The sequence below is a fragment of the Oreochromis aureus genome, linkage group 17 (assembly GCF_013358895.1).
Source record: "Oreochromis aureus strain Israel breed Guangdong linkage group 17, ZZ_aureus, whole genome shotgun sequence".
Classification (NCBI taxonomy): Eukaryota; Metazoa; Chordata; class Actinopteri; order Cichliformes; family Cichlidae; genus Oreochromis; species Oreochromis aureus.
Genome location: NC_052958.1, coordinates 35,998,371 through 36,025,115, shown reverse-complemented (window position 1 = coordinate 36,025,115; position 26,745 = coordinate 35,998,371). Strand labels below are relative to the sequence as shown.

At 41.2% G+C, this 26,745-nt stretch overlaps 3 protein-coding genes across 6 annotated transcripts in view; 2 read left to right on the top strand and 1 right to left on the bottom strand.

Annotated features, from left to right (window-relative positions):
• Window positions 1–937, top strand: part of nudt5 (nudix (nucleoside diphosphate linked moiety X)-type motif 5) — an 11,293-nt gene extending 10,356 nt beyond the window's left edge. For all 4 annotated transcript variants that reach the window (XM_031735682.2, XM_039601449.1, XM_031735680.2 and 1 more), the window contains one exon: window positions 6–937. In XM_031735682.2, coding sequence (XP_031591542.1) covers window positions 6–115 — 110 coding nt within the window. In that variant the 3' untranslated portion in view covers window positions 116–937. The remainder of the gene's footprint in view (window positions 1–5) is intronic.
• The window catches only part of cdc123 (cell division cycle 123 homolog (S. cerevisiae)), a 21,335-nt gene extending 19,255 nt beyond the window's left edge, over window positions 1–2,080 (bottom strand). The window contains exon 1 of the mRNA XM_031735679.2: window positions 2,062–2,080. The gene's annotated coding sequence lies outside the window, so the exon portion shown is untranslated. The remainder of the gene's footprint in view (window positions 1–2,061) is intronic.
• On the top strand, window positions 1,502–26,745 carry fbxo18 (F-box DNA helicase 1). Its single transcript, XM_031735678.2, has 21 exons — window positions 1,502–1,883; window positions 2,135–2,290; window positions 2,678–3,297; window positions 5,878–6,014; window positions 6,349–6,496; window positions 6,587–6,768; window positions 6,857–6,931; window positions 10,106–10,197; window positions 11,134–11,302; window positions 11,382–11,601; window positions 11,705–11,792; window positions 11,883–11,978; window positions 12,099–12,235; window positions 15,383–15,479; window positions 15,639–15,805; window positions 15,977–16,073; window positions 17,092–17,289; window positions 20,008–20,133; window positions 20,277–20,383; window positions 25,731–25,865; window positions 25,952–26,745. Exons 1-21 carry the CDS (start codon window positions 1,865–1,867, stop codon window positions 26,114–26,116), a joined length of 3,231 nt encoding a protein of 1,076 aa, XP_031591538.1. The 5' UTR covers window positions 1,502–1,864; the 3' UTR covers window positions 26,117–26,745.

Here is a 26,745-nt window from a genome sequence, read left to right as displayed (position 1 = left end):
CACAGATTTGTTGCAGAAGGAAAAAATAATGGTGGATGCTAGGGTGTACATCTTCGCCATGGGAATGGCTCAGGCCTTCTTTAAGCCAAGGGAGCTGCCTGTGCTGAAGCAGTGAAAGCAAAGCGCTGAACGAGAGGAAGAAATAGTCTCTTTTTTTGTTACACGGGGCTTCTGCATAGGAGCTCAAGATTTGGACGTGTGTTTTTAAAAATTAGGATTTTTTATTTTTTTTATTTTTTTCAAATTGTGAAATCAAAATATTTGTGCTTTTGGGACTGATAGACCTATGTATTTAAAATCATACTCAAAACCAAAAACTTGAAGTCAGAGGAGGAATTCAAAGCCGTGAGAAAGCGACTCTATGAAGAAGCCCTGTTTACACTACATGTGCTGGACCAGTTTTTGCTCTCGGTGTGAAGATTCCACCATAAGTCATGGTTGGGCTTTAAGCCTGACAAATAGTAGTTTCCAAGTTTTTATAAGATTATAAGACATAGCTTGACTTAACACAGGTTCTTGTAGGTTTTGTTTACTGATTTGAAAACATTCCTTTACATGTGCTTACATACTGTTTGACTTAACGAGAGAAAAATCCACCTCAAACTACTTACCTGTTTAAAAGCTGGCTGTTTGGGCTTTGTGGGGCGCTTCACTAAGTTGACTCATTCCAGCTCACATCTCCTTTGGTCATTTCACAATGGAAAGGAGCCATTGGTCACAAAAAAAGTGATAACGGTAACATAACTAGTGGATGTATTAACATTTTAAGAGTGTAACTTCACTGTAATGTACAGCAAATGAACTGTATTGATTTCAGTGACTGCTGTGCCTCAAACATTGATGCGGTGCAATTACCTGGAGATTGGTACTGTATTTACCCTAGCACCTAGAAATTACTGACCCATGAATAAACATATTACCCCTACTTGTTCTGGAATATGTGCTTCTGTTTTTAATTTTACACTTTAACAAACCAAAATATGGAAACTACATGGCTGGTTGTTTGGGTTTTTTAAAATTTACTTTTTACTGCTTTGGTGAGGAAATTTGTGGAACAGCAAATTATTTGAAGGCAAATGCTTAGTGCTCACTTTAATTAACATTGAACTATTATGATGCATTTTGTTTGCTGTTACAGTTGTAAATGCTCATAAGAAACATGGCTGCCGTTTCAAATAAGGCCAAGGGATGTATAAGTGAGCCCTGTAAGCCAAACAGTTCAGAGACACATCTGACTAGGAGTGCAGAATCCTTGTCTATCTGTTATCTTAAGGGTCTACAAATCAAATCAGTTTGTCATTTAAATAAGAGGAGAATAATCTTTTATATTTTATTTAATCAGTTTTTAAATTGATTATATTAATCTTTCTTGCCCACTTTTGCAAAAACTTTGTGGCATATATTGAGTCTGGATCAAGCCATTGGAAACCTGGAACTTGGCTAGATGTCGCAAATTGCGAATTTCGGCTTTCCAGTAGGTGGCGATTATGCGCCTTTCAAGTTGGTTTGAGATTCAAAGAAGAACAAATCGACCAATTACTCGAGACCTGCAACTACAGAAGCTTTCGTCGAAAACAAAAACATATATGCACGTTTTCTCCAGTGAATCCCTGTTAACGTTAAATTAGTCCGCTTACATTTAGGAGGAGTCGCGTTTTTAATGTAGTGTTTGCATTAGCAGTACTTCTCCCAGAAGTTAGCATGCTAGCAGGCACACACGGGCTAGCAGTGATCGTTTGTGGACGTTAGTTTGGACGGTTCGGGTGTATTTTCTGAGGCTGTTCGTGTGTAATTAATATAGAGACTTTTTTACGTGAAATTATGAGTCTTTGTTACTGAAAGATTGTATGTCTAGCAGCAGAAAATGGAGGTGTCTGTTAAAGGTAAGTTCAGGATTTAAAGCTAAGTACACTACTTTTGAAATACACGTATACGAAAAATAAAGCTTTAACGAGACTTTTTAGACTTGTTGCCATGTTTTATCCAAAAAACCTGAATATAATCTTTAAAGGTAATCTAGTTAGCAAACAATTGTAGGCTGAACTCTAAGGGAAGGCTCACCCTGTATGAAGGACAATCCCAGTGCTGTGATTTGAATTGTTCTGCCACGGCTGGATGTTGTGTGGTTTCCCAGGAAAGGCCAAGAGGAGGCACCTGAATGCAGAAGACTGTGATGGACTGGGACAAAGAGCAGTCCTCACCCGGCCTCACACCTTTAACCAAAAGATGGGCAACGGTGATCCGAACCGGGGGCTTTACCCCAGGACACCCACTAAGCGGCCAAAGTTTGGTAATGTGGTGTAAAGCTTTTATTACAATGTGGTGTGAGAGAAGGAACACTGAGCATGTGTCTTTAGGATGAAGACACAGTTTTTGTAGTGGACTGTAAATCAAGCAGTCAAGCTGTGATTGAAGTGCAATGCATTTAACTGTAAATTTAATGCAATTTTAAATATGAGACCCAAAGATATGTGACCCCCAATAAAACTATCAGAGATCAGCAAAGACTTTAGAATTTAATAAATCAACTCTCAGCAGCTTAGTGATACCAAAAGACTTGAAAGAACACAACAGACAACCTTACTAAACTAAGCCAATGATTTATGGATGTATTTTTTTGCCTTTTGACAGAAAGTCGCAGGAATCAGATTATAAATCTTTGTCCTTTTTCTCTTAGCACCTGCCACAGGAAGTCCTGGGCGACAGAAGGGTATCAATGAATTTTTTTCTGTGGCGAGAGTCCTCAGCTCCAGTCCGCACAAATCCTCCCTGCCTTCCACCTCCAAGGAAGAGCCAAAAGCTGCAGAAGACGAGGAGGATGAGGATGACGATATCAGCCTGTTGGCTGTACCTTTGCCACCAGAGCTCAGGGTAAAAGAGGAGGAGGAGATCGATGACAGTCTTTTAGCTGCTGTGATGATGCCAGATCCTGAGGCAGACGAGGAGGAGGAGATTGATGATGCCAGCCTGTTGGCTGTTGAGATGATGCCGCAGTCTAAGGTGAAGGAAGAGCAGCAGGTGGATTATCTGGAGGGAATGACGGCTGAGATGTTTGGGAATGATGATGAATTTGACCAGTGTGACATTGATAATGAAGAAGAGGAGGTGGAGGCCCTTCCTGATGCCCACTTTGGGCTCCTGGGCAGCAGCAGCGGCTTGCTGAAACCCCAGGGCTGCATGGACGACCTTCCAGAGGAGGTGCTGAGGGACGTGCTGTGTCTCCTACCTGCCCAGGACCTGTACCTCAATGTCAGGCTCGTTTGCCATCGCTGGAGGAACATCGTCCAGGACAGCACGGTAAGATGACACCAAACAGTTTGGATGCAGAAAAAGCCTTTGATATGGTGCAATGGGAATTTATTTATCTAGTACTAAAACAGTTTGGATTCAAAGAGCAGATCATAGGCTGTTTGAAATTGCTATACGGTTGTCCAACTGCGCGGATTAAAATGAATGGAAATCTGTCCAGGACTATTACACTGGAGAGAGGATGTCGCCAGGGGTGCCCCCTAAGCCCTACCTTTTTTGCACTTTTTATAGAGCCCCTGGCACAATGTATTAGAGAAGACCAGAAAATCGAGGGCATTCAAGTTAAAGGAGTGGAGTATAAAATATGCTTATACGCAGATGACATACTTTTGACCTTGTCAAATCCAGACTCTAGTCTTCCCAAACTGATGATGCGCCTTGAACAGTTTAGCCAATACTCGGGCTACAAATTAAATATACACAAAACCCAAACTCTAACTTCTAACTATGTACCAAAAGAAAGCATACGTAAAATGTATGATTTCAAATGGAATACTAACAAACTGACATATCTTGGAGTCATCATACCAAAGGATTTGACGGAAATTTATAACTTAAATTATAATGCCATCACACAAAATATAAAAGTGGACTTGGGAAGATGGGCACCTTTGACAATTAGTCTGTATGGTAGAATACAAATTGTGAAAATGAATGTTTTATCCCATCTGTTGTTTCTTTTTCAATCCCTGCCAATTGAATTTCCCCAAAAACAATTTAATGAGTGGAAAAGAATGATCTCACAATTTATTTGGCAGGATGAAAGACCCAGGGTACGACTTAAAACTCTACAGTTGCCAAAAGACCAAGGTGGATTATCCTTACCCAGCCTGGAGGACTATTACAATGTGGCACAGCTTCAGTATTTGGTTAGGCTATGTGATAACAAATATGAAGCAAAATGGAAAGATTTGGAACTTGCTCAATTCGATATACCTCTACAGTCTTTACTGGGTGATATAAGTCTACAGAAAAAACGTATGTGTAAATTGCATGAGTGCACCAAAGTAGCCTTAAATATATGGACTAAACAAAGTAAAAAATTCAATTTAGAAAGGAAAATGCGAATACTAAGGTGGGTAGGATATGATACAGGTTTCACACCAGCACATTTGGATGGGGTGTTTAGAGAATGGATTTGGAAGGGTATTACAGCATACTGTAAAATCTCAACCAAAACAGACATGGACAGCTTCCTACAACTCAGTGAAACTTATGGGTTAAATAAAACAGACTTTTACAGATATTTACAATTGAGACACCATTTTAATAAAAATATTAAAGTTGCAAGGGAGGATTCTGAGGAGGGGGGCTTCATTGATATGTTTGTCGACACCTATAAAGGTAAAGTACATAAAAAGCTGATCTTGAAACTGTACTCATGTTTACAATCATACAGGACCCACTCCACCCAGTATGTTAAGAACAGATGTGAGAAGGAAGCAGATATTACACTTACGTATGAAGACTGGTTAAATATTTGTAAAATAAACATAACTACCTCTAGCTCCCCTCTTTGGAGGGAATTTTCCTGGAAGAACAGTATGAGGTTTTTCATTACACCTAAGTATAAATCACTTCAGAATAGCAAACCTGAATCCGGTAACTGCTGGAGGCAATGTGGCAAGACTATGGCTGACCACTACCATATATTCTGGGATTGCCTGGCTATTAAATCTTATTGGGCTGAAATACTAATGAGGATTCAAAAGGTAATGGGCTTTGAGATTGAGCTTTGCTTTGCTACAATATATTTGGGAAATGTACCAGTTGAGATGAATACGAAAGATAAATACCTTTTTAAAATATTCCTGGCAGCAAGTAAAAAAGCAATAACTAGAAGATGGCTAGACAAGGACCCACCAACGATTGGAGAGTGGTCAGCCATAGTAAAAGATATTTGTGAAATGGAAAAGGTGACCTTTTCTCTAAGATTCTGTAAAGACAAATTTCAAAGATATTGGTCAAAATGGTTTTCGAGTATGCAAAAGGGTTGTGAATAATGTAGGGAAAGGATCTTATTCGTTCCCTTCCCATTCTGTTTTCATTTAACCTGATTTTCCGGTGCTCAACTGGTCTTAATTCCTTATGATGCTGAATGGACACTTGTATAGACATGCACAAAAATATGTAAAAGGGTATACGTGCATGAGTATGCATGTATGCACATGTAGATATGTATTATGTATGTATATGTAGATGTATATGTAGATACTTGAAAGTGTGTGTGAGTATGTACATAGACGCGGGTATGGGGGTATATACAAACGAGCAAGATGCACGGTGTGTCTTCAAGTGGAAAAACTACATTTTAGTAACTTCACATAGCCCTGGGTGAACCCCTCTCTCCATTATTTTTATTTATTTATTTATTTATTTTATTTTTCTTCTACTTAGTTGTTTACTTTTTCCCTTGCTGTGTCTGTGTAAATGTTAATGTTCCTGTTACTAAAAATAAATAAAAATAAAGTAGAAAACAAAAAGATGACACCAAACAACAATCGCAAAATGAAAATGAGCACGTGGAGCATAACGTCAAAGTCATGTTGGATGTGCTTCTCGTCACAGTTTGTGCCTTTCAAGAAACAATACTATCGCTACATGATGAGAGAGAGGCATACAGAGATGGAGATCTGCTCCATCCTGAGGAACCGCGGCATAACGGGGCCGACACCTTCAGAGCACAGCATACGAAAGCTAGTTGTGTAAGTTACTTTCTTTAATTAGAAAAATTACAAAACAGTTGAAGTTTCTGTAAAATATCCACCACATGAAGTCTCGCCTAGAGCTGCAGAAAGTTATTCATGTATTTCTGGTTAATATGATTCTAATATGACTGCTTCTGATCTGACTGGGAAGGTTGGTTTGGGAAGTGATGCAAGCCTCTCCTGTATACGAGTTGCTGTGGCCACCCTCTCTGTAAAAAAAAAAAAAAAGCATAGACAAGCTGAGCCCACAGTGTATGTGACTGGAATGTGAGATGAATTTTTCATTTTTAAAATGTCACTGTGTGTGTGTGTATGTTTTCTTTATTATCAGTTTAATGGCTCAGCATAAGGTTGGAGAGCGCGTGAGGCCAGATGACGTTCTGGAGCGTGTAAAGAAACATCGCCTTTTCCCTCAGGCTGAGGCCTCCATCAGACTGCGTATTCCTGATGTTCAGAAGTACTTTAACCTTGGAATTAGTGTATGACTCATAAATACATAAAAAAATGCCATGTGATCATATACAGAAGATGAAGTTTTAAAGTGTGTTCACAATGGATCTGATTTCCAGGGTCCTAACCCGTATGCAGCCATGGCTGTCATACTGATCCTGAGTGAGGGTGTTGGTGATGTGCAGGCCTTGGTGTCTCTGCTCACGGGCTGCATGTCACACTCGGCTATCACAGAGTACCTCTGTCACATGGCCATGATGTTGCTCGCTTTAGAAAGGAACAAAGTCACTGTCAGTAACAGGTAAGATGAATAACGAGTAGCAATCTAGATTTCTGTTCTCATCATTTGTCACACTTTTTGTTTGTTTTTCTTTTTTCTGCCTGTTCAGGTTGCATTACAACATCTACTATGTCCTCCACCTGATGGAGAACGGCCCCTTCCCTGTCAGCTCTCCACAAAGCAGGTGAGGTCAAAATATGTTAGTTCTGTAATACCGATGCAGGGATGCCAAATATCAATATTTTATTCAGTGAATTAAAATACTTTGAGAAGACTGAAGAAGAGCGGCTCAGCAAGCTTTCTTTTATTCCAACTGATCCTATAATTTTCAGCAGTTTCAGTCAGCTCTGGTAAACTCTCATTAGGTCAAGCCCATTAACCGATTAAGATAAGATAAGAAAAACTTTACTTATCCCGAGGGAAATTCTTTTGTCACAAACATGCTCAATGTTTGTGACAAGAGGAAAAATGAGTGCAGATAAAATAAAATAACATAACTATCAGTACAAGTAATTATGACAAATGACATAATGTTAGTGCAATGAATAAAGAGAGTAGCAGCATATGATGGGGGGACAAAACAAACATTCAGTAACATACAGGTAAATAATATTGCACAATATGAGTGAGATCAAAATACAGTAATATTAATCCTAGAAAATCATCTACAGAGTGAAGAAGAGTAGTAGAGTCTTATTGCCACCGGCAGGAAGGATTTCCTGTGGTGGTCAGTTCTGCTTTCAGACGCGATGAGTCTTTTGCTACATGTGCTCCAATGGCCCATCATGGAGGCGTACATGGGATGAGAAGGGTTGTCCATGATACTGAGAAGCTTTTTTAGCATTCTCCTCTTAGACACCTCCACCAGGTTCTCCAGTCTGACACCCAGGACGGAACCAGCCTTTTTAACCAGGTTGTTCATCCTGTTGCCATCAGCTGTCTTCACCCCACTGCCCCAGCACACGGCTGCAAAGAACACAACACTCTCTACCACAGAGTGATAGAACTTGGTCAGCATTTTCCTACAAATATTAAAGGACCTGAGCTGCCTCAGTAGGAAAAGCCAGCTCTGCCTTTTCTTGAAGACAGCTTCTGTGTTCTTGGACCGTCCAGTTTACAGTCAGTGTGTACCCCCAGGTACCGGTAGTCCTCAACTACCTCCACAACAGCCCCTCTGATGGTTACGGGGGTAGGAGGAGGAGCATGCTTCCTAAAGTCGACAATCAGTTCCTTTGTCTTTGCGATGTTAGGTTGGAACTGATTTAGCTCACACCACTCAACAAAGCTGTCCATCACACTCCTGTATTCCTCCTCCTTTCTGCAGATGACATGACTGAGACTTGTACCTGAAGTCAGACATGTAGAGGGTAAAGAGGAAGGGTGATAGGACAGTCCCCTGCAGCACTGCCGTTCTGCTTAGGATGTTATCCAAGCGGCAGCTCTTCAGCCAGACATCCTGTGGTCGATTTGTTAAATAGTCCGTAATCCAAGCTACCAGTGATGCGTCCACCTGCATTTTCATGAGCTTATTCCCCAGCAGTGATGGTCTGATTGTGTTAAAAGCACTAGAGAAGTCAAAGAACATGACCTTCACAGTGCTCCCAACAATGTCCAGATGAGAATAAGCCTGGTCCAGCAGGTAGGGGATGGCGTCCTCCACGGCGATGCGGGGTTGATAAGCAAACTTTAAGGAGTCCAGCCAAGGCTCCACCAGCAGATGCAGGCATTTGAGGATGAGTCTCTCCAGCGTCTTCATGACATGTAAGGTCAGAGCCACTGGCCTGTAGTCACTGGGGTTCGACGGATCATTTTGGGGACAGGAACCAGGCAGGATGTCTTCCAGGACCCTCTGCAGTTTCAGACTCATGTTAAAGATCTGATGTAGAGCTCCAGACAGCTGGGCAGCACAGCACCTGAGGGCCCTGGAACAGACACCATCAGTGCCAGCAGCTTTACTGGAGTGGAGTCTGCACAGTTCCCTTTTGATGTCATCTGCTGAGAGGGACAAAGAGAGACAGGCTGAGGGAGCAGGAGAGGGGGGAGGAAAATGGAGAAGATGGGAAGAGCTAAGTGTTGGGACAGGAGACGCAGGGCAGTCAAACCTATTGAAGTGCAGATTTAGGTTGTTTGCACATTCAACGTCCCCATCCATCCACACACCTCTCTTTTGTCTCAGGCCAGTAATGGCCCACATTCCCTTCCACACCTCCCTGGTATTGTTTTCTTGGAGTTTGCTTTCCAGCTTCCTTCTGAGGGACTCGTTTCCCTCAGCAATCCGGCTTTAAGCTCCTTCTGCACACATTTCAAATGTTCTTTGTCACAGTTTCTGAAAAATCTCTTTTTCTTGTTCAGTGTAGCTTCGATGTCTTTGGTTACCCAAGGTTTATTGTTGGGGAAGCAATGAATGGTTTTTTTTGGGAACCACAGAAGTTGCTATAATCTGTAACACAGCCAGTCAGATTGCCAGTATTGTCCCCATGAGAATTACAGAGAACATCCAAGTCCGTAGCCTCAAAGCATCCCTGCAGAGTCTCTTCTGTCTCCCTTGTCCATCTTATAACAATTTTTGTGACTGCAGGTTGTTTCTGGACGACAGGTTTGTAAAAGGGCTTGAGGTGGACAAGGTTGTGATCAGCCCTGCCCAGAGGAGGGAGAGGGATGGAGGTGTATGCCTCAGTAGCATTGGCATAAAACGGGTCCAGTGTTTCATTGTCTCCGGTTTTGCAGTCCACATATTGCTTGAATGTAGGTAAAACAGTAGAGAGATTTGAGAGAAATCGCCTGTTACAGCCACAAACGCGGACAGGCTTCGATTCAGGAGGTCCGCTGTCGCAGAGCTGATGATGTCATACGCCTGCGCCGCGTTAGCGTCAGGGGCGATGTAAACAATGATAATTATGACAAGGAAAAGCTTCTGCGGTAGATAATACGGTCAAAGACCGACTACCAACAGTTCAATGTGTTTATTACACACAGCCGTCCCCACCTTAACGTGACTGGAGGAACACCAGCGGTTGTTCACATAAAGAGCGAGTCCTCCTCCCCTTATACCATGATAATTACTTGCAAGTTGCTTAAACCTTCCTTGATGGAAGTTCAGTCCTTTTTTTCTGGGTCTTATCAGGTTTCAGCTCATGATATTGTATAACTGTCTTAACAGGGATTCAAACATCACTGCAGACCTTTTTTTTTAATATATATATAAATAGATCAGGGGTTTCTTCTTTTTCTTCTTCTTCTTTTAAATCTTACAGGTTGAACTTGTATATGTAATATTCAGCAGACTTAAATAATTAGAGCTGGACTGATGCTTGAGGAGTTTTAGCAGTTTTTTGTTTGTTTCTGGTGTCTCTGCTAGGCGGCCCCAGATCCACCTCACGCAAGAACAGCAGCAGATCCTCAGCCACAATATCCAGGATGACCATGTGGTTAAGATAATAGCATTTGCAGGTACAGTAAAGAAGGGGAATTGGAGACAGTGCCCTTACATGAAGTATCTTTTAGGTCAGCCAGAGTATGTGTCACTGGCCAGTGGATTGAATGTTTATGGAAGAACAACACTGCAATGTCTATTTTTATTAACTTTTCCCATTCGTTCCCATTGCATGTAAAATTGTGTATGGACAGTTTGATAGAAGCAAAGTTTATATGAAAAGTTAGCAAGTGCAATGGCAGTTTTGGCCCTCAGTGTACCAACTGTCTGCACTGAATACGTTTAACGCTATAGGATTTGAGACATCACCAGGGGGCGCTCTTTCTCCTTTATAACACCTTGGTAAAAAAATAATAATAATAATGATAATAATGGATTGGATTTCATATAGCGCTTTTCAAGGCACCCAAAGCGCTTTACAATTCCACTATTCATTCACTCTCACATTCACACACTGGTGGAGGCAAGCTACAGTTGTAGCCACAGCTGCCCTGGGGCAGACTGACAGAGGCGAGGCTGCCATATCGCGCCATCGGCTCCTCTGGCCAACACCAGTAGGCGGTAGGGTAAAGTGTCTTTGCCCAAGGACACAACGACCAGGACAGAGAGCCCAGGGAACTGGCGACCTTCCGGTTGCAGATACGCTTCCTGAGCCACGGTCGGGTCTAATGGGTCTAATATGCTCATTTCTTTATGTTATAGCTGTGGGATTGCCCTGAAGGAGTGTTACATGATTTCATGAAGCCTTTTAACCTGAAATGAGCCATTTTACCTCCCTTCTTTTTAAGGTTCTTCAGCAGACAGTGGTATAAAGCTGCCGTCAGCCCGTAGGGAACATAGATGTAAAATATGAATCTTTTGTCATCAGTGCAGCTTGCGTGATGTAGGCTAGATTCACAGATGACTGGTCTTTGTGTCTTAGCTTCATTAAATGTCAGTGCTGTGTGACACAGGTACGGGGAAGACTACCACACTTGTGAAGTACGCCGAGCAGCGGCCGGACCTCCGCTTTCTTTATGTGGCCTTCAACAATTCTGTGGCTTCGGAGGCACGCCGCCGCTTCCCCAGCAACGTGGACTGCAAGACTGTCCACTCCTTGGCCTATAATGACGTGGGGAAGAGGTGAGAATCAGAGTTCTCAGATGCTCGTGATGGCAGGCCTTTGTTTTAATACTATCGTGCTCTCCTCTCTCCCTTTCAGATACAAATTCCGTGACAAGCTGACCTTTAACATGAAGGCTTTCGCCATCAGTTCTGTTCTGCCCAAAGGCCGCGGTGGCTTCACCAAGGCCAAAGTGGTTATGACAACCCTCAATGCCTTTATGGCTTCTACAGATGAAACCATCACTATAAGACATGTTCCCAGCTCCCGGGTGACTAATAACGGCTTCCGCAAGGATATAGACCACGATGAAAAACTGGTATGAACGTTTTAAAGTATATAAAAGATGGGCACCGTACCTATGAAGTAAATTATTATGAAGCTACATCTAAACTGTGTTTTATGTTATCATGAAATCCTAGTTGGTTGTCCGTGATGCGCAGAGAATCTGGAAAAAAATGAAGGATCTGAATGAGAAGTCAAAAGACGCCTATTACATGACCCACGATGGTACGCCAACTGTGAAATGAAGAAATATAATTATGTTAATTACGTTGTGTAAAGAAATGATGGAGGATCACTGGAACATTTCTTTCCCAGGTTACCTAAAGTTATGGCAGCTCCAAGATCCAAAGCCTTGCTTGTCGGGTGCATACAATGCTCTTTTCATTGATGAAGCCCAGGACTGCACTCCCGGTACTGAAATACTCCCACAGGCTCACATGTTTGCAGAAAAGCAAATCCTTGATGATTTAGCTCAGCTTTTATGCTTTCATGTTGTCCTCTAACTTTTTCTCTTTTTTTTTTTTTTTTCAGCCATCATGGATGTGCTGCTGTCTCAAAGCTGTGGGAAAATCCTGGTTGGCGATCCTCATCAGCAGATCTACACCTTCAGAGGAGCTGTTAATGCCTTGAATGTTGTTGAACACACCCACATCTATTACCTCACCCAGGTACACACTACCACTACTACCCAAACACACGGAGATAACCGTGGACGGAAAATTCTATTTAGCATCAGATGTGTCAGAGTTGACAAATACATTTCTCTTGCAGCAAAAGAAGAAAGATACACTATACTGCCAAAAGTATTCACTCACCCATCCACAACATTGAATTCAGGTGTTCCAGTCACTTCCATGGCCACAGGTGGACAAAATCAAGCACCCAGGCATGCAGACTGCTTCTATAAACATTTGTGATAGAATGAGTCACTCTCAAGAGCTCAGTGAATTCCACTGTGGTACCGTGATAGGATGCCACATGTTTCTCGCTACTAAATATTCCACAGTCAGCTGTTAGTGATATTATAACAAAGGGGAAACGATTGAGAATGACAGCGACACAGCCATGAAGTGGTAGGCTACATAAAATCACAGAACGAGGTCAGCAGATGCTGAGGCCCATAGTCCGCAGAGGTTACCAGATTTCTGAAAAATCTATCGCTGCAGACCTCCAAAGTTCATGTAGGCTTCAGATTAGCTCAAGAACGGTGGGTATAGAGCTTCATGGCTGAGCAGCTGCATTCAAGCCTTGCATTACCAAGCGGAATGCAAAGCGTTGGATGCAGTGGTGGTGTAGAGCACTTGGCCCCTTAGTTTCACTGAAGAGTACTCTTAATGCTTCAGGATACCAAAACATTTTGCACAACTTCATGATCCCAACTTTGTGGGAACAGTCTTACCTCACAAATGTGCTTTTGGAATAAACGTCAAAAAGAATGTTTTTGTTCGCAGAAACATACTCCTAAATCTTGTAGAAAGCCTTCCCAGAAGAGTCGAAGCTGTTGAAGTTGGCATCTGTCTGTGTATATGAAAGAGAAGGCATCACATCCAGTCTGGTGACATGTAAACAAAGCTTAAACTCTTTTAAATGCTTTTTGGCCATCCGTTTTCCATTTTAGCACATTGCGACCACACTGGCAATTTCCTTTGACATGTTGTCAGTCAGTTTGGAGTTCCAAGGAAAAGTTAGGATCTAGTAGTAGCTTATATTAGCTAGTAGCTAATAGTCATCAGTTACAATACACATCAGGTTGCAGTTGGAGAAGATTAAAGGACATGGCAAGGATCATTTCACTCATTCAGCTTAAACGTGGGAGATTACAGCTTCACTTGGGCTGATTCTTCCAAATATTCCAGCAGGAATTATGATGTCACTATGAAAAACGCCTTTCAGTTTCAAGTAGCATGTTATCTTCACTTAACCTGCTTATGTTGGCGTGTGTCAAGTAGTAGAGATGGACCGATCCGATATTACGTATCGGTATCGGTCCGATACTGACCTAAATTACTGGATCGGATATCAGAGAGAAATAAAAAATGTAATCCGATCCATTAAATATCAAAAAAGCACCTCACAAAACTTGCGACATGGCGTGACTCAGCTCATAACCGTAGCACATCGGAGCAGTATGCATCACTTGATAGAGCGGCTGTGGCGTGCGAGACCTGTCGGTGGTCTGGTTGAGTATTTGGAGCCTCGCTACCAAACTGGCATTTCATCTCTGAGAAAGTTATCCCAGAGAGAAGTAAAGCAAGTGTGTAAGTTCATCTCTGAATGTTTGTAAAGCATTCCAGCGTTAAGCTTAACAACCGATATATGGAGCGACTGCCTCTCATTCTCTCCCCCTCCCTCTCCTGCTGCTACTTCAATCGGGAAACTGATTAATGATCAGCTGATCGGCTTTTCTGTCGCGAGTCCGTCTCCCTTGTTTGTTTATCGCCCACTTTGCGCCAGAAAAAGGAAACCAGCGGCTGAACAACAGCAGCACATTTAAGCGTGATAATCTGTTGTTAGAATTTATTTAATATTACTTTGTACACCAGGATCTTTTTCTACGTAGCTAACGGCTGGTAACTGTGCAGGGGCGGATCTAGCAAAGTTTAGCCAGGGGGGCCGATAGGGCATGAACAAGGAAAAGGGGGCACAAAGACATACTTCTCTTTCTTATTCTCATTTAAAATATCTAGCTTTTAATAAATAATTATCCGAATCTTACACCCAAAGTTTTAATCTGATGTAAAATGTATAGAAGTCCATTTCTGTATATAGTAACTACTAAGTCTAATATACCCTAGTAAGCTAGTACTTTTTCCTTTGGGAAGGTACCATCTGTGCAGTCTGCAATTCTGTACAAGAAAGATGTTGAATCTATTTAATTATTCTTTAAAAATAATTGATTTTTGTGCATTTTTTTTCACACTGCATCAAATTAGAGTTGATTACGTCGATTAAGCATCATGAGGTGGGGGGTGGTTCCTTTTTTTTTTTTTTTTTTTTTTTTTTGTCCTGGGAGTTTGCAACCCTATTAGTTAGGTTACTTACTCTTTAAAATACCAGAATAGGGAGGATGGTGCAGGTTTAAGTTTATTAGATTGATCAGTATTGCTAAACTATGAAATATTTTGGGTGCAGTGTATTCTTTGCATACAGGTATAACAGAATACCTTTAGTGTTGTTTTTTTTTTAAACTTGAGTATGAACCTATACAAAATGCAGCAAGATATTAAAAAAACAGTTTTATTGATTAAAAAACACACTATATCGGATTCATATCGGTATCGGCCGATATCCAAATTTATGATATCGGTATTGGTATTGGACATAAAAAAGTGGTATCGTGCCATCTCTATCAAGTAGCTGACTGACCCCTGCAAGCAGGGCTGGCAATGTATGAAAGTGCCTGCCATGCAGGAAGACAACTGCCTAGTGTGCATCTTTTCCTCCCCTCACCCTAAATCAGTCACAGCAGATGGCCCCTCCCTGAGCCTGGTTCTGCCAGGGGTTTCTTCTTGTTAAAAGGGAGTTTCCTTCCCTCTGTTGCCAAGTGCTTGCTCATGTCATATGATTGTTGGGGTTTTCTTTGTGTTATTGTAGGGTCTTTACCTTAAAATATAAAGTGCCTTGAGGTGACTGTTGTTGTGACTTGGCGCTGTATAAATAAAATTGCATTGAAGCATGTTATAAAGTTTGCAGTTATTCTTTCCCCTGGTATTCGACTGTAAATTCTAAATGTTTTTATTAAAAAAAAGATCAAGCATGTATAATCCTTTTTACTCCTGTTATTAAACCTTCATGCCATTCATGTTTTTGTCCAGAGCTTTCGATTTGGTGCTGAGATTGCTTATGTGGGTGCCACCATCCTCAAAGTTTGCAAGGGAGTTCAGAAGATTCTTGTCGGAGGAAAGCAGAAGGGTAAACTCTTCCAATGTTTGGGTTGTTTTGTTTTTGTTTGTTTTTTTTTAAATTTTTTTTATTTTGTGTTTATAAAAATGTAAAAATATGTGGCTTTTCAGAACAGTTTTTTTAAAGACTTGAGCATAATTGATTTTGACTGTTTTGTTTATTCTGTAGGTGGGGTGTGTGACGATGCTGCAGACAGAGTCGTTGAGGCTGTGGGGGCAGGTGCGTGCCAAAGCCGAGGGAAGACGGCCATCTTATCTAGGTGCAATTTCGGCGTGTTTAGCGAAGCCGTTCGACTTACAGATGCCAATCCCTGCTGCAGACTCCACTTCATCGGCGTGAGTGTGTATCCACATATAAATATATGAAAGCGTGGTGTTAGGTGGGATGTGTTACGCTGCGGGTCAAATTTAATCAAATTATCAATGAAGACTTTATTATGTTTGTTATCGATGTATGTAACGTTTGGAAATCATGCCTCAGTATGTGATATTGATATTTTCCTTCAGGATATAAAGAACATCGGGCTGGACCGTATCATGGATGTATGGCACCTGCTGCAACAAACAGGGCAGCAGCTCCAAGAAGGAGAACAAAGACCTCACTGTAAGAATAAAATGATACACAGCAATGGAATATAGTATTTCCCACAGCATGAGACTATTGTGACAGGAGTATATTTGTGGTATATTTGCTTTGCCAAATCAATAAATTGTATGCATGTTTTAATCCATCCACTCTCTTTCGAACTGCAGTGAGCAATGATGCTCCCTGTTCTGCTCTGCACTTTTTACACTGTCTGCTCTTCTGGTTGGAGTGGCTCTATAGCTTGCCATTGATACCAGAGCTGAACATATCTTACCAGTCACTGTTAGATTGTGGGGACTGGAGATGGCTGTTTAGCAGCAACTTTCAAAATCCTAATAATCATATTGTTGCTTTGTTTAGGTGTAAATAACAGGTGTAAAAAAAAAAAAAATAAAAAAAAAGTAAATAACAAAGTGTATCTCTGGCCCTTGAAAAGAAAGTATTTATTCTGTAATTATAATTTATTTCCTTTAGTTAAAAGGTTTATATTAGGCTTTTAGTGCTTTCAACTCATTTGTTTGTGCATGTTCTCAGTCATGCAGGTCAGGCGCTTAACTTGAAGGTAACAGGATTTCATTTTTTAGGTTTCCAAAGACGTTTCACTTCTCATCTGAAAAGTTTTGTTCAGTTCAAAAGATTTGGTGGGGAGTCTGGTTCTCAAGCACTTTCATTTACTGTTTGTTTAAAAAACTCTTGAAAAGTTCCCAAATGTGTTTTGGAAGTTCAGATATTCAAAGATCCATGAGGTAACAGTTTTCCTCTGATCATGATCCAAATATTAAAGATGTCCACGAAGTCCTGAAGTCCATAACCCTGCAGTGATAATCAACCTTTTTCATACTGCTTCTTTTAACGATGGTCAGGACATATTTAATCATCTCTTTATTTCAATGTCCGTTGTTCTGTGCTGTGTTATTGCACTAGTTTTACAAATGATGTAAAAAAAGGAAACAAACAATAATACAGACTTCATGACCAACAGCGTTTCAAAGAACTCAAACTTCGGACACTAATGTTGAACTTTCTCTGCTTTCAGACATCAGGGACCCCCTGATCCGCTCGTTCGCCTCTCGTCGAAGTGAGAATCCCTTCTTTGCTTTCAAAAAATATGTTGAACAAACAGAAGACAATGAACTCCAAGCAAAGGTGACCATCGTGGAAAAGTATCGGAAACGAATCCCCGAACTGGTGTCAAGACTGAAGGCCTGTTCTGAAAATGACTTCCGCAATGCAGGTACACACACACACACACACACACTTCCGCAATGCAGGTACACACACACACACACACACTTCCGCAATGCAGGCACACACACACACACACACACACACACATTGCATTTATCCAAAAAGAAGCCTGGAAAAATAATAACTTAATAAAGTGACTTCAGTTACTAAAAAGAAACACTTATTCCTTTCCTCAAAAAAGGATGGAAAGTTTCTTTTTGGGTATCAAAAGCGGGATTGATTTTAAAAGTTAAAATAATTTTGTGTTTGCTGAAAAATGAAGAAATGGCAGCTCGGTTTTTTTCCTGATTCTTGTTCGTTTCTTTAGGTTTTACATTCACTCAAAAACTGGATTTTGTATTTCTGTACAATAGTGAGGAATATCGTGTCGTGGGAGGAAAAAAGACAACTTCTGCTTTCTACATGGTGCTATTTTTAACCACACTCACAAAAATCCCCTTCAGATTTTTGCCTGCAGCCAGATTCAAATGTTTGTACAGCATTTCTGGGGAATTCAAAAATATTTTTTTTTTTTTTTTTTTTTTTACTGTAGCATAAACTTCCATTACTTCATTTTTAGCTATTCTTGAGTTTGCTTGTGTTTGTTGTCCATTTGAAAGCTCTGCTTCCAGTTCCGCTTCAGTTTTTTGGTTCATGATGACATGACACAATCACAAACTTGCTTCAGATTTGTCAGCTGCACATACATGATGTGAATCTCCTGTTCCAACATGTCCCAAAGGTGCTCGCTGCATTAAGTTCTGGTGATTGTAGAGGCCGTTGGAGTACAGTGATCGATCGTGGTTATTTTCAAGAAACCAGTTTGAAATCATTTGAGCTTTGTGACATGGTACAGAGTACACATCCATCCATTCATCTTCTTCCGCTTATCCGGGGCCGGATCGCGGGGACAGCAGCCTAAGCAGAGTAGCTCAGACCTCCCTCTTCCCAGCCTCCTTCTCCAGCTCATCCGGGGGAACGCAAAGGCGTTCCCAGACCAACTGAGAGATACAATCTCTCCAGTGTGTCCTGGGTTTGCCCCAGGGCCTCGCCCAGGAGGCATCAGAATCAGAATACTTTATTGATCCCTAGGGGAAATTATTTTGGTTACTTTGGTTACTACATATATATATATGTGTGTGTGTGTGTGTGTGTGTGTGTGTGTGTGTGTGTGTACTGAACGTGCTCCTGTGACTGACCAGCATGTCATGGAGTGGGTGGGAGGTATTATCCAACATTGTCTTTATCTTGGACAACATCCGCCTCTCCAACACCACCTTAAGGGAGTCCAGCTCCATCCCCACAACATTACTGGCCTTACGGATCAGTTTATTGAGTCTGTTGGCATCTCCGACCCTCAGCCTGCTCCCCCAGCGTGCTACGGCGTAGAGGATTGCACTGGCCACAACAGACTCGTAGAAAATCCTCGTCAGATGCCCGAACCACCTCAACTGGCTCCTTTCGATGTGAAGGAGCAGCGGCTCTACTCTGAGCCCCTCCCAAATGGCTGAACTTCTCACCCTATCTCTAAGGGAGAAAGGCCAGCCACCCTTCGGAGGAAGCCCATTTCTGCCGCTTGTATCCGTGATCTCGTTCTTTCGGTCACTAGCCACAGTTCGTTACCACAGCTGGGGGAAGCGGCGTATATCGACCGGTAAATTGAGAGCTTCGCTTTTACACTCAGCTCTTGCTTCACCACGACAGACTGGTACAGCATCAGTATCACTGCAGCTGCAGCACCAATCCGTCTGTCGAACTCCCGCTCTCTTCTTCCATCATTCGTGAACAAGACCCTGAGATTGTTAAACTCCTCCACTTGGGGCAGGAACTCATCCCTGACACGGAGTGGGCACTCCATCCTTTTCCGGCTGAGGACCATGGCCTCAGATTTGGAGGACACAATGTACCCATTTTCTGATGGGTACATTGGGACTTCTTTCATGTGGTTGTCATGTTTAAACAATGCTCACTTGTTAATAATGGACCCCAAGGTGTGCCAAGAAAATCCTCCCTATATCAGTACACCACCAGTACCCACACTCTTATTTTGTCCTGCTGCACCTTTGATTTGGGTCAGTTCTGCACAGTTCCTTTGTTTAACTTCATATACATGTGAAAGCTCCTGAAATATGAATCTGCATCAAATAAAAGCTTCTTCTACCCCGGTTTGTTGTGTTGGGGTGGTCAGTACAGACTCCATCCCAGTAAAATGCAGTGGATTTGTTCTAAATAATTTGCAGATGATTCCAAATCCCTTTGCTGACTGATTAACATTAACCTTATAGTGATGTCTATAGATCTTCTCGTGATGACTTCATGCGTCATGCCAGGGGCTTAAATGACATGGATGACAGCCATCACTATAACCACTGCCGACACTCAATTATTTTTCCATGTGTTTAATAATTTTTAATTTAATTTGATGTTGATTTGTTGAAATCAGAACAAGCACCACCAAGTAAAGCAAGAGAAGAAAAGCAGGAGACTCGTCGTTTTCTTACTCAGTGACAGTCTTCGTCTCTCAAACCTCACCACCAGCAACTATAGACTATTCATTTATTTATTTATTTTATTGTTACGGAGATGTTCACATGAGCTGGAACATGTTTCCTTTTGTCTCTCTTTTTTCTTTCAGGATTAGATAGATGAGTTTAATTGTCTGGATGATGATGTCTTTCTTTTAATGAGTGTTGGTTTCCCCTCTGTGTTCTGGCTCTCCTTCCAGACTTCATAGTTGGAACTGTCCATAAGTCTAAAGGTCTGGAGTTTGACACCGTGATGGTCACTGATGATTTTGTCAAGGTTCCCTGTTCTAAGCACAACCTGCGCCACAGTCCTGAATTCTCATTTGGTATGTTATCCGTTTTTGGGGGTTTTTTTTCTTGGACCTTTTTGTCATGGGTGGTATGAGGCACATCTAGTAAGGAGGACGATTTCTACCTGAAAGCAGGAATGTTGTTAAACTGTTGTTGTTTCTCCCTCCCCCACACACAGCTAAAATTCCTGACGATGAGTGGAACCTGCTGTACGTGGCTGTCACACGTGCCAAAACGACTCTCATCATCACAAAAAACATCCGGCGCATCATCACAATGGCTGGGGTATGAAACTCTTACTGTGCATCTCACTTCTTATCCCATTACTGTGCAGTTTCAGTAACGCCTTCACATGCAAACCTCATAATGGCATCAAAACAACACTGTCATGAGAATAGATGCACTTTATTTAAACCAAACCTTGAGAAATGACTGTCACAGCAGTTACAACATCAAACACAACCTGGAGCGCACTTAAAAGAATGAAGAAATTAGGAAATTTAAAGAATGAAAAAAAGCTGCCCTTTGCCCTCAACTCGGGACCCGCCCAGCTTCACGCTGTCAATCCTTTCGCCTTTTATCGCTTGAAGCCACACAGTGTCGTTGACTTCCTAGTCTCTGATTACTGCAATGTTGCTTCTCCCTTGCTGTGTGTCCCATAATAAGTAAAAATGTAACAAATAATTCAAAGGCATATTGTGGTTTTAGGTAGTTAAGATTTTCTGTATTTGTCCTTGTGGCAAACATATGACTAGAGGACAATTTCCATAAAAGTGGTACTGAGGGTGGTTTGGATCCATGTGTTTTCCATTATGATTCAAAGACAGAATTTCCTCCCAAAAATAGTTTGGAGCACATTTTACACGTGGCAGTGGGACAAAGAAGTATTTCTTTGCAGTAAGGTGCCCAGGTTCGCATGACTTTCAGTCTAAAAACTTATCAATCCTTCTGCTGCCTCCCGGACTGAAAAACGCCAAAGCCAGGTACAGAATGTGGCCGGGGAAGTTTGAATGCAGCTCCAGCTCCATGAAACAAATACACTTGTGCTGGAAGTTTCCATACACTCATTATGGGCATGACTGTCATGATTATGTGGGCCTTTTGGGGGGATTTCTTTTAACTGTTCTTTTTCCAAGGTGGAATGATTACACAGCAGATATTTTTAATGACTTTCAAAAATAAGAATTGGGAAAATCGAACGAAGGAGAATTGTAGATTTACAAAATTTGGTCATGTCTGACTGTTTTTACGCTAGTTTTGCATTTGGCTAGGCTAGGGTCAGCTTGAGGAGATACCTGGGCCCTACAGAGGTTGCACAGGTAGTCCAACTCTTTCAGAATGAGACATCAATGCATGTTGAACCAACCTGCAGCATCATTTTATTCACTTTGATATTCAGGGTGCCTTTATATTCAGCCCTCTGTGGGATGATCATTTTCATTTCCATCAAATGATGTGACATCCTTTTGTTATTTTGTTCCCTGTCCATATCAGTATAGATATCCAGCATGATTTTTTTCCCATTGATCTGATGTATTTTGAAAGTACTGTATTTGTTAATTAGCATTTCCAGTGACTCAAAGGACTTTGACTTTCAGCCCTTTATATTTCCAGTACAGCTAAGCTAAAACGCTTTCTGTTTAGGGAGGTTTTATCAAGCTTTGATTATCTTTTGTAAACACAGACTGTTGCCTAAACTCCACAATGAAGTTTGCCATTGTAAATGCAGCCCAGTCGGTGTACAGATGTTGGGAGTCGAGTCAGTGAGATCAGTTTTTGCAGAAAGCCAAACACAGTCTAAAACGCAGACTCTAAAAGGAGTGGTGGGAAAAGTGCATGGCCATAATAGTCTGTTGTTGTTGCTTTTTCTTTTTGCTTCTTGGGTGGTTATTGGATTCTGTTTTGGGAGGGGTATGTGTTAATGACACCTTAACCTCGTTTTTTTTGTTGTTTTTTTTTAGGAAGACGGTTGAAACAGATGCAGTAATGGTTCCTGTAATTTCAGAGAGCATTATGAGTCATTGTGAATAGTGCTGTAGCTCAGCTCTTTTTTTAACAGTCTTTAGTGTGTCTGTTGTTTTCTTTTTCCCATCTGTTTGAGAAAATTCAAAAGGTTGCCCTCTTTGGGCCAGTTATAGTGCTACAAGGTTGTTGCTGGAGGAGCAGGAGGATGAGCATTTTCCTCCCATTTTTGAAAAAAAAAAAAAAAATTGCACACAGACTGTGAAACAGAGTTTGAAACTTTGGTAACACAACAGCAATGAAGTTAATGCTGCCATCGCAAGTGCAGTTTACGTTTACAGTTTACCCTCTGTCTCCTCCTCGATGGTTTAAGGATTTTATATAGACGTGTGTAGTGCTGGGCGATATGGAAAAAATATTTATCACGATATGAATTATTTTATATCACGATAACGATATATATCACGATATACCACCTGACCTGTGGTCATCTGGAAAGTATGCAGTCTGTAAACAGCGAGTGGAGAGGGTGCAGTCTTTGTTTTGAGTTACCGTAAAGCATGTCGCAAATCCGGGTGCACGTACAGCAGCACCATGTGTCAAAAACACAAGACGGAGTTTCTTTGGGAAAATTTCATTTTTTATATACTTTATTTTCTCTTGCATAAAGTTAAGAGCATGTATAGTGAGAAGACAACACTAATATATTTGCCACAGGCTATTTAACCCTTTAAGACCTACCATAGAACCAAGTCCGCCAGAGCTTATCTTTACATTTTACATGCTGTAGTGCCATTTGTGGGAGCATTTCTAGTTGCTATACATCAATACAACCGTTATAGCCCAAATTTTAATAATATGTATGCATTAAGTTCATAGTAGCTACATAAATTGCAAAAAAGTGCAATAAACTACAAAAAAATTGAAAATCGTTTTTGTTTTGTTTTTTACATATATATATATTATATATCTAGTTAGAGAAATTTCAGAGGCTTATCCCTCAAAACTGTAAATACAAAAAAGTTGCACAAAATAGTTTCCAACCACGAGAAATTTATTTTGAGTGTCTTCATAGTTTTATTTTTGAGATACACTAATTTTTATATACTACAGGAAAAATGAAAATAAATAAATGCAAATTTGCAAAAACACAGCATGTGCATCAAAATAAACTATTTCCAACAGTGTAATTTGACTTCTAAGCATCCCAGAAACGATACAGAAAAGCATAAAGTCAAACATGACTTTTAAAAACACCAATATAGGCTTTGAAGCTAGAAAACTACATTTTCCGCGAAAATGACGTCACTTCCGGTTTCGGACAGGTATTGGTGGACATGCAATCGTTCGCGCTGAGTTATATTCCAACTAGGAAGTGTTATGAACAGCTGATCGGATCGGCAAAGCCTGTTTCTGGAATATTATGTTTTTGTTGCTGCAAGTCTGGAATATTATGTTTTTGTTGCTGCGAGTCTGGAATATTATGTTTTTGTTGCTGCAAGTCTGGAATATTATGTTTTTGTTGCTGCAAGTGCTTTTTATGCAATTTTTGCAAAGCTATATGTGGAAGGAAACCGTGACCTAGGGCAAGCTAATGGAATAAGATGTAAGTACAACTCCTACGGTTTCATATGCAAAAAAAAAAAAAATTATTGCGCTACCTTACGTGGTTCCAGTTCTACAGGGATTTAAAAATAGTTAGGCAAAACAGAGCGTGCCTGCTCCGACCGGTTGTAAAGGGTTAATTATATATTTTATGTAATAATTTATAAAATTAGGGTTAGAAACGATAGAAGACAAATGGCACGATAGACACTTTTCTATCGTCCACACGATATATATCGTCATATCGCCCAGCACTAGACGTGTGATGGTTAAGGAAACGGATTCTGATAGGATAGCAGCTTTAAACAGTGACGGAATCTCCCTGAAGCAAGAAGAAACAGAAATAGCTGATCATGTTTTCACTGCTTTATACTTCCTGTGTTTTCTCAAGTGACTTTCACTTCTCTGTCTATAAATTACTACCACAAATTATGAGCCCTGTATTGTTTCTTTTTCCTTGAATGTTGTTACCATGGTAATTTCAGTGTTCATCTGGAGGACGAACTGCACCCACTGCACCACCATAGGGTCTCATTAAGAACTTCATCCCGATACCTAATGGGAGTCAGGGTGCTTTTGCCTAACCTGTAGAGGTCTGTGTGTTCTCCATGGATATGCTTCCCAGACCATCCCTGATCCACTACCAAACTGGTCATACTGAAGAATGTTACAGGCAGCATAACGCTCTCCATGGCTTCTCCACACCCTTTCACGTCTGTTACATGTGGTGAACCTGCTGTCATCACACAGGGCGTCAGTGGTAGAACTGCCAATTCTGATATCATATGACAAATACCAATGCCAGGCAGTGAGCACAGGGCCCAGTAGAGGATGTTGTGTCCTTAGGCCACACTCATGAACTCTGTTTTAGATTGGTCCGAGACTGAAGTAACTGCCTTTCTGCTGGAATCTTCTCCATTCTCTTAGACTGTGCTGGGAGACACTGCAAACCTTTTGGCAATGAAAGATAAAGATGTGAGACTACCTGTGCAACCTCTGTAGTTTCCAGGTATCACATCATGCTGCCAGCAGCGACACTGACCCCAGCCAAATGCAAAACTATTGTCAGAACAGTGATTTTTGATGATTTTTTAAAACTAAGCATTGATGTGTGTTGGCCTGTGAGCAGGGTTCTAGCAGGCCTGAGCACAGAGCACTGAGCCCATTCCATGCTTGTGTGCTTACCCACATTGCTCAACAATGGAATGGCAGCTTAATCCCACTGATGAAATGCATCTGCAGGAAAAAGATTGAGTCTCTGGAGTGCATTCGGACTCAGCTTGTTTAGCAGACATGCAGGATGTTATTCGGGCTTGTTCTCATTAAAAATAAGAGCATCCCTAGTTAAAGTTGTGCAATTAGATCAGTAAGAACCAAGTTGTATGTTAAAGTGTTATTCTAGGGAATTCCAACAGTTTTTCTCCCCCAGACGTGAACTGAAGTGTTAAATCCAGTGGTGGGCTTTGTTATACGTGACATCATCTGCAGAAAATCAAATCATTAACTACGCCTGCATTGAGTTCAATGAGGGCCACACATGGAAATGAGAATCACATCAAAGGCCAGACAGCTGTAGTCGATTAACATGCTTCTCCCAAAGCATGACGTACCGCCCTCTCATGTACAGTTTGATCCATACAAAGCTCCCAAACAATTCCATGTTTATTTATTTTTATTACACTTGAATTAAGCAAAGCAATCCATTAGATTACTGTCCTACAGGAAGGCCACTTTATAGCTGAGTCACTAAGACCCGTTTCAGAAGCCTGAACTTGGCAGCTAATGTTACTAGGGACATATACTCGTTTTGTTCTTGTACATAGTTAAACGATGTTCAGCCTTGTGAAACTAAAAGTTGTGTCACATGTGGTTTGACAGAGTTTATGCTTTACGAGTCTCTGTGCACATCACAGCAACAGCTGGGTGACACAGGGGTGGGCTGGATTTGGCTCATGGGTTTGGTTTTTAGCGTGTGCGCTCCCAGACTCGTATGTCCTGCTCCATGTATTCCAGGCAGTTTATTCCATATAAATGAAACTCTGCCTTTTCTCACTGTTATCTGTAGGAGTACTTTTTTAAGTCAGAGATGCCCAGTTCCCTACTGAAGAGCGACCAGCCTCTCCCATGCTCCATCGGAAACTGTCCCAACTGCATCACCCCCGGCTCAGCCTTCATCATGTGCCGACAGCAGATGCGATGTGTAAGACCCTTCTTTGATGTAAAGGATAATATTATAATATAAGAATATTATATAATTCTTATGTTTCTACTTTTGCCCTCCTGCAGACTGATGGGTTGTCTGAAGGCGGGCCGCTGTGCGAGAAGTGTGTGTGGACCCGCGTTGGGCCCATCGCCTTCCTCATGACCGACGACGTACTCTCAATGGCCGAAATCCCACAAAGACTCGACTTGCCGGTCCATCACGCATTTTTCCTGGAGCTTTTTTTCTAACTGCTTGTCTTTAAGGAGCTACAATGATACAGTCCGGTCGGGAAAATAGATCGAAACGATCAAAAGCAGGACACAGACAGCTGGGGTTCATGCTTAGTTAAACGGACCGACTACTGAAAAACTATTTTGTCTGTTGTGATTATTTTTATACTTTTTGTATAATTTGTGTCATTTTGATTGAGAGAGTAGAGCCTCCAGCCTTGTGTGACTATTAAACAAGTTTTTTGTGCCACTTTTGCTGCTTTTTTTTAGTCTCTTCTGAAATCAAATCTGATTACATTTTAATGACAGAATAATTTGTAACTTTTTGCAGTTTTTAAGAATGGTCCTTGTTATGACCGTCTTGAATTTGCTAGTTATTAAATCCTTTTATTGAGGAAGAGCTGCATTAACAATACTCCACATTGTTTGGAAGCCAATAAATCCACCAGTTACCCTGGCAGGATTCCACTGAAAGCTGCGGCTTCCATTCTGGGAGCGCTTCCAGACAACTTCACCCCTGCCTAAAATTCAGAAGCGAGTGAGTTATGACATATTAATACATGAAATTAAACGTAAGGCTGGTTTTTAATAGTTTCAGATGGATTTAAAGCAAATCGAACTGACTAATAAAACAGTTTTGAAAAGTA